Genomic DNA, 7,502 nt, shown 5'->3' with positions numbered 1-7,502 from the left:
TTATTGCACATATGATATCTGTATTTCAATGAACGTATAATTACTTTTGGAGTTTGAGATGACAGAATAAAGAGGCAAGACACCACTAACCTTGTTTAAAGACCTTGTAATTTTCATTAAGCAACCATCCCTGATCATTTTCCAAGCAAGCATGGCAGTGTTCCGAGAATCATCCAATCCTGAGGAAATAGATTTCAAACACTGAATTTAGTAGTACCACTGTAAGGAAATACAGCAAAAATAAGAAATCACAATTTACATTGGAACATATTATTAGTTTTATGATCTACTAATTTTAATCATGATAAATTGGACTAGTAAAAAGCTGAGGCAACCTTACTAACAAAAGACAAGATCTTCCACATTTATAGAGGAGATAAAAATGTATTACAGTTCACAAAAATGTAAACATTCTTAGGGACCATGCTTGATGAGTAATCTAATGGTCTTGTTCAGTTTTTTCACTAATTTGCCGTGTTATTTGGGCACCTGTTTAATCTCCATTTGATTTAGTTCATTTTCATTCTTTTTAACAACCAGAAAGCCACTAGATGGCAATCTTTATCTTATACTACTTTATGGTAATAATTTAAAAATCAGAAATCTTTGAATTTTATAGGTTAGGAACTTTAGACTGAAGGATATTCCTTATTAATGATATCACCAAAAACATGAGATTCATATGAAAGACTTTGTAAAAATAAGATTTTTATTTATATAATAAAACTATGTAAAATTGTTATTTACATAATAAAATTATTTTCAATTTATACTAACCAGAATGTTCTCGTCCTAAGAATTCTATTCCTACTTCCTGTAGGGCACCACTTAGTCCTTTTGGTTTTCTTCTATAGAAAATCTAACCAAATAAAAGAAGACATATCCAAAACCAGGTTACTATTAGAAAGGCTATGTATTAACCACTTGTTTTTCATAATTTTTAGTTTTATTAGATTTGGAATATGCTGGGACGCCTGGGTGGTTCAGCGGTTGAGCATCTGCCTTCAGCTCAGGGAGTGATCCTGGAGTACCAGGATCGAGTCCCACATCGGGCTCCCTGCATGGAGCCTACTTCTCCCTCTACCTGTATCTCTGCCTCTCTCTCTCTCCATGTCTCTCATGAATAAATAATTGAAAAAAAAAAAAAAAGATTTGGAATATGCTTATTTTGTCATTCTTACATACCTAAGAAATGTATTTATGTGAAAGTTTTAAAATATAGTATTTTACTTACAGTAACCTATACCCATGTATGAGATGAAGTTTAATCATTTTTCAATAGAAGGAAAGTGACTATACCCCCATCTTTGATCCTTACCTTGTAAGTTACTCTGAGATCAATCCAAGAATTCAAGAACACAGGTTTTAACAGCTGTTTTCTTTTACACTCATACTCCAGGCAAACCCCCAAGTCCCAGTCTGCAATAAGTATGTTAAAATAGAACAAATTCAATGATGCCAGCAGTTTTTACTCATCCTATCATTTATAAACAAAATTTTATATATTGAAATATATAAAATAAAACAAGATTTAGAAAAACCTAATACATATAATAGTATATAGAACACTATCATTACATACTACAGATCCAAGTGTAAAATGTACTATATATATAAGCTATGCTACATATAACAACATACTACATAAAACAAAATAAGATTTAATTGCTGTTAATGTCTAACAATTGTTCACTTCACATAATTTACTGTTAAGAAATTAAGTTGGTGGGACGCCTGGGTGGTTCAGTCGCTGAGCATCTGCCTTCCGCTCAGGGCATAATCCATGGTCCAGGATCGAATTCCACATCAGGCTCCTTGTAGGGGGCCTGCTTCTCCCTCTGCCTGTATCTCTGCCTCTCTCTCTGTTTCTCATGAATGAATAAATTTTAAAAATCTTTAAAAAAAATTCCTAAATGACCAATAAAAAGAATAAATTGTTAAAAAAAAAAGAAATTAGGTTGGTAACTAAGTTTCAAAATAATTTCTTAAAAACTCAAATACACGGAGTATTTCCGAAATAAGAGTAATGAAAAAAAGAGTAATGTGTCAAAAAAAAAAAAAGAGTAACGTGTCAAGTTACAAGGCCTGCAAGGAGGTTATCTGCTTTCAACATTCTAGAAAATACTAACATAATTGAGAAACCAGACATCTTATAGAAACCTAAAACCAAAATATGATTATCGATGGCACAGCATAGCTATCAATGACTAATAATGGTAGTGCTAAATCATAGGCATACAAAGGATCTACTTTAATGGCCCATTTTTTCCTAGTATAAAAGTATAAAGCAAAGGACTGGAGTTGAATGGAGACTCTTTTTATTCAAGGTTGTAGAAAGTAGCGTTAAGAGTTTTCACTAAATCATCCTGCCTGGAGCCAGAAGAACAGGAAGGAAGAATCTAGAAAGATTCTTAAAGTCTTAAAATTTGAAAGTATCCCAGAATGATAATTCGTAAAATATGAATAAATATACTTTCCTTAGTTAACATCTGCTAGGCACTGAGATTTCTTTTCGAGACCTAAGAAGTTAACAAGTACAATTCTTACTACATATAATTATGTAGTGATAATAGTAATAATCCTACTCATTTATGATTGATAGGTAGAACTTATTTTTTACCTGACCAAGTAACAAATGCACATAATTTTACTTCAGAATTAGACAGATCTGAAATCCCAGTAGCAAAAATAATTTTCTTCTGTTGCTGAATCTTCTGAATCCATTTACAGAACTGAGATAAGCAAATTCTCAGAGGGACTCCTTCATCAACTTGAGCCTGAGTAAAGTCACAAAATCTGAATTCAACAATCGAATCCCATAATCATTGAACACATCATTAGCACGTAATTAGGCACTATAGGGGGATGTAAAAAAAGAAGAGTTCTGACTGCTAGTTTATTTTGTGAAAAAGATGCTAAAACATGTGGAAGAGAGATAATTAGAACACTGTGAGATAAGAAAAATTAGGTTGTTCCACCTAAAATAACACAGAAATATAGTAATTAAATCCTGACTGACAGAAATTTGGTGTCACTTAATTTCTGTGAAATAAGTCTGATATTTATTCTTACAATACTATTCTTTTTAATTTTTAAATATTCCAACAGAGATCTGGAGGGAGCATTATTTCTAACAGTACATAAATCTAATTCCAAATGCGTATATGCTTTTTATTTTCTCTTAAAAACTGATTTCAGAATTTTAATATTTGGCATCCGACCTTCTTGGTTTTGGGGGAGGGGAAGGGTGAGAAGAAACGTAGAGAAAAGAAAGAGTATACCTGTTTTATGCCTGTCAGTTCCATGCAAAATTCAGAAAGAACTGGATGTTCTTGAGGCTGAACATAAGCATGGAACTCAGATTCAATCTCTCCAGTTGATGTGTTCAGCAATACTGCTGGAAAGTCAACTATATGAAAGAATCAGCAATTGACATTTATTTATTTAATCAATTGACATTTAAATATATAATTATTAGATTAATGCTGTAATCACTCTAAATTAAACATATTTTACCATTATTTCAGCATGTTAAAAAGACCAAAGCCGTGTGATTTAAGTTATAAAATTGTGCCAAAGAATAAGTCAGAATATTAAAGTTATGAATATATCTATTTAAAACTCTTGAATATATTCCCACAATTAAATATGAAGACCATATAGAAGTTAAAATGTACTGCTTTTTGCAAAGGTATTTTTTCAGTTCCTATGCAATTGAGATTTTGTATGGAATTCTAAAGTAATTATTTTACATGATGATACTTCCAGATGTTAGGTTTTTGGGGTTTTTTTGGTTTAGTCAGGTTTTATAGTAAACTACCAATTCATGGACTATCTTATTTTCTTTAATTGTTAACTATTATATCTATTAAAGTGACTCCTCTAGGGCTAGCTTTGGCCCCTGGCAGTCCAGACATACTTATTTCTTGGCTCTGGTGGTGTTTCCCATCATTCCAACACGTTGACTCAAAATCAATGACAATTAAGTAATCAAACAACTGCTCTGCAAAACAAAAGGCGTATTTATGCTTTACCAGAGTTAAAAGTGCAACGATACAAAATGTAAAGAAACGAAGCATATTACTTACTGGATTTACTTCGTCCTAGATTTCCATTTGCTGGTGCCACGAACTTTCTTCTAATTAATCCAAGTTGCCTAAGAATGTGAAACAACTCAATATGTTCAACAAACTCATTTACATTCCTGTTTGAATATGCCAACAAACTAATGGCATAACCCCCATTCTTAATGTATTAATGTGAGTGACAGGAAATTGAACTAGACTTTAAGAGCAAAAGACCTTGGTTCTTAGATGGACTGCCACCGTCTCTTTTTAGTAGTCATTTCACCTGCATGAGCCTCAGAGTTCAAATTTGCAAACTCAGACTAATTCTTTCTGCTCCTCTTGTTTTACAGTAAATATTGAGGAACTTGAGTGATTGCAGGGGCAAAGCACTGAAAAGCTTACTTTTGCTTTTGCATTTTTCAAGCCCTTGGTATGTGCACAGCACAGGTCTGAGGAGATAGGACAGATCCAGTCTTCTAAGAGCCCCAAACACACCTCTGGGTGAAGAAACTAGGCATCTATGGTAAACTACTGTATGGTAATGTATGACAAAGGATCCATAAAGGCAATACTTGAATCCAACAAAAGGGGTGAGCATACTGAGGTGTTAAGACAACTACTTTGAGGAACTGGTCAAGTTTAACTAAGCAGACACTTCCGGTTGGCTTTTGTTTTTGTTTTTTAAGACCTATGATGGGAAGTGCAAAGAGTTGAAAATAACCGGTAATATTTAATTGATTGCTTACTACGGAGCAGGCACTGAGCTCTGGTGATCTCACTTAATGCTCAACCACTGTGTGAGGTAGTCACTTTTGCTACCTCTTATTTTATGGATGAGAGCACTGACTCCGTAATTTGCGTAAGGACACAGATTTGGTATGCGAACCCCCGGATCGTTCAACTCTGAAGCCCGTGCTACTTACTAATACGACAGAATTCTAGAATTCAGAAATGTGCACAGCGTGACCAGGTATCAGGGAGAAAGCCACAATAAATCCACATTATGAATTAAACGGGGAGCGCCTGAGAACTCGGAACGGCCTACCAGGCGCCGGTCACGTCCATTCCGTTTCCCGAGGCCTAGAACCGGCACACAGTGGCTCAAGGCCACACAGTCGCGAAGCCCGGTTTTTCCACCCGCGCGCAGAGGGCGGCCTGAGCGAGGCGGGGGGGCCGCGATCCAGGCGGAAACCTTTCAGTCCCGGCCAGACACGGGGCAAATCGGAGACGCCGAGGCTGCAGAGAATGAGGGCTGACACCGCAAATGCCCACTGCCCAGCCCTGCCTCGGGCGCCAGCGCCCGACTAGAAGCCACCCCCAGACCAGAACACCCCCCGCAGCGTACCGCGCCAACTTCTTGGTCGCCATTCCCGGAACTCCTCCTTCCCCGCAGCCCAACTGCCGGAAGTCGTTAGACCCCCCCCCACACTTCCGGTCCATTCAAACGCCTGGCGCGTCTGAGGAGGCGGTTGCGGCGGAGGCTTTGGCTGCGACTGAGGCGGCGGCTGCTGCGGTCGGTGCCGTTTGCTCGTCTTCTCGTTGGTGTTTTCGGCGCTCGGGGGCACGGGGAGTGTTTTTTGACAGGGAAGTCGCTTGGCAGCAACCTTTTCCCTCTTTTTCAACGGGCGGAGGCGTGTTCGCGCCGTTGGGGAACCGTTTCGAATCCGGCCTCCGGCGCGGACGGTAAAACCGTTGATCTCGGTGCGGTTTTCTCCGCAGCGGGACAGGGAGGATCGTTGGCGCCCTCGCTTTTCGGGGAGGGGTGGGAGGGCTTCGTACACTGAATTGAAGCGAGGATCTGAGGGAGGCTGTAGGCTCTCGAAGCCCTAGCTGCTTCCCCGTCTGGAGACGGCGTTTTCTCAGCTCTCGCGGGTCTTTCTCCACAGCCTCATGGAGCCCGAAAGGGAGAGGACCGGGAAGCACTTCAAGAAGGGCAGGAAGAGGAGGCGGGCCCCGAACACGCTGGTCGGGGCGGCTGAGGCGATGAGAGCCCGTTGGGAGCTGGGGGAGAGGCAGCCCGAGGCCAAGGTGAGCAACGGGGAGCCCGAGTGGGAGGCTCGGGAGACTCCGTCTGCCCTGGACGCCGCGGGGTCGGCCTCACCCACCCACTGGCCTTTCGGAATCCTGCTTGCTAGTCTGTAAAATGGGAACGATAATGTTAGTACCACTTATCCCAGTGCTGTTTAAAACTGATGTGATGCCCGAGACCCAAAAAGAATGTTCACTCAACACATACTTCATGGGGTCACCCGTGTGCCAGGAATTGTTCTGGTTTCCGGGGATATCTCAGTGCGCAAACCCCAAAATTCCCTGCCCTCGTGCAGTTTACATGCCACGCCAGTAAGTCAATAATAAGGCTGTTGAGCATCCCAGCCATGTACTGAGAACTAAATATGCACGGTCCGTCCCTTAAGTCATCAGATTTCTGTTGTCTGTCGTATGCTGGCCACTGGCCTAGGCACTTGGGGTACATCAGTGAATTAACAGGGGTTACTACTTAGTTCTAGTGGAAAGAGAGGGAAGACGAACAGTAGATAGAAGTTTTATTCAGGTTTCCCCCACTATCCGAAAGTAGAACAATTCTGTAAAATCTTATAAGCTGAAATGGTGTAAAGCAAAGCAGCATGTATTCATTTATGTGGGGGGACAAATTGGAGCGTTTCCAACCCCCCTCTCCCCCCAAATAATCTGTTAGGTTTTCTGGTATTTCAAGACAGATCTTGCTAACTGATGTACAAGATCAAGATAAAGTGCAGATGGTCACAGACAGTTCAAAGCTATGAGGGCTTCATGTTAAGGGCACCTCTTGGGGAAAGAGCTTCACTGTGCCTGCTTTGCTTGGGGTGCACCACCCTTATAACTGGCTTGTGAAAACTACTGAAGGTAAAAGCGAAAACAGGTACGGTGCTAATAGGTCTGTCATTAAAGGGAAATGGCAGACCACAACCTTTCACGAAGAAGATACCTGTAGGATGTAAAAAGGGAATTAGTGCTATGAAAACATTTTACTTGAAAGGGATTCTTTTTTGCTGTCAAATTGGCAAACAACTTTTTATTTTTTTTATTTTTATTTATTTATTTAAAGGTTTTATTTATTTATTCATGATAGACGGAGAGAGGGGCAGAGACACAGGCAGAGGGAGAAGCAGGCTCCATGCAGGGAGCCCTACACGGGACTCGATTCCAGGACTCCAGGATCACGCCCTGGACCAAAGGCAGGCGCTAAACCGCTGAGCCACCCAAGGATCCCCCAGGCAAACAACTTTTTAAAGATGATGAGAAGTATAACAGTCTCATCATTCTTTAATTTTGAAACAGTCACAAACTTGAAAAGTTGTAAGAACAGTACCAAGAACCACCTCAGGCAGCATTTGAAAGTGATTGCTAACAATCCTCCATGACTGCCCCCCCATATTTTAATATATGTTTCTCATA

General features: G+C 39.9%; 2 protein-coding genes across 7 annotated transcripts in view; one reads left to right on the top strand and one right to left on the bottom strand.

Annotated features, from left to right (window-relative positions):
• The window catches only part of ERI2 (ERI1 exoribonuclease family member 2), a 32,638-nt gene that overhangs the window by 3,508 nt on the left and 21,628 nt on the right, over window positions 1–7,502 (bottom strand). The window contains exons 1-8 of one of the 4 annotated variants that reach the window (XM_049111327.1): window positions 5,113–5,244; window positions 4,089–4,156; window positions 3,920–4,003; window positions 3,282–3,409; window positions 2,621–2,777; window positions 1,319–1,419; window positions 778–859; window positions 91–179 (exon numbers count right to left, since the gene is read on the bottom strand). In XM_049111327.1, the coding sequence (XP_048967284.1) occupies window positions 91–179; window positions 778–859; window positions 1,319–1,419; window positions 2,621–2,777; window positions 3,282–3,409; window positions 3,920–4,003; window positions 4,089–4,156; window positions 5,113–5,132 (729 nt within the window). In that variant the 5' untranslated portion in view covers window positions 5,133–5,244. Of the gene's footprint in view, window positions 1–90; window positions 180–777; window positions 860–1,318; window positions 1,420–2,620; window positions 2,778–3,281; window positions 3,410–3,919; window positions 4,004–4,088; window positions 4,157–4,990; window positions 5,245–7,502 lie in introns of those variants that run through there. The other 3 variants (XM_035718072.2, XM_035718073.2, XM_049111328.1) reach the window with 3 other exon arrangements.
• The window catches only part of REXO5 (RNA exonuclease 5), a 44,202-nt gene continuing 42,031 nt past the window's right edge, over window positions 5,332–7,502 (top strand). Inside the window, exons 1-2 of one of the 3 annotated variants that reach the window (XM_025416308.3) lie at window positions 5,332–5,750; window positions 5,954–6,095. In XM_025416308.3, the coding sequence (XP_025272093.2) occupies window positions 5,332–5,750; window positions 5,954–6,095 (561 nt within the window). Of the gene's footprint in view, window positions 5,769–5,953; window positions 6,096–7,502 lie in introns of all 3 variants that reach the window. The other 2 variants (XM_025416311.3, XM_025416309.3) reach the window with 2 other exon arrangements.

This window comes from Canis lupus, chromosome 6 (assembly GCF_003254725.2).
Source record: "Canis lupus dingo isolate Sandy chromosome 6, ASM325472v2, whole genome shotgun sequence".
In the NCBI taxonomy this organism is placed as follows: domain Eukaryota; kingdom Metazoa; phylum Chordata; class Mammalia; order Carnivora; family Canidae; genus Canis; species Canis lupus.
Note: the sequence above shows the minus strand (reverse complement) of the source record. Positions and strands in the feature narration are given on the sequence as shown.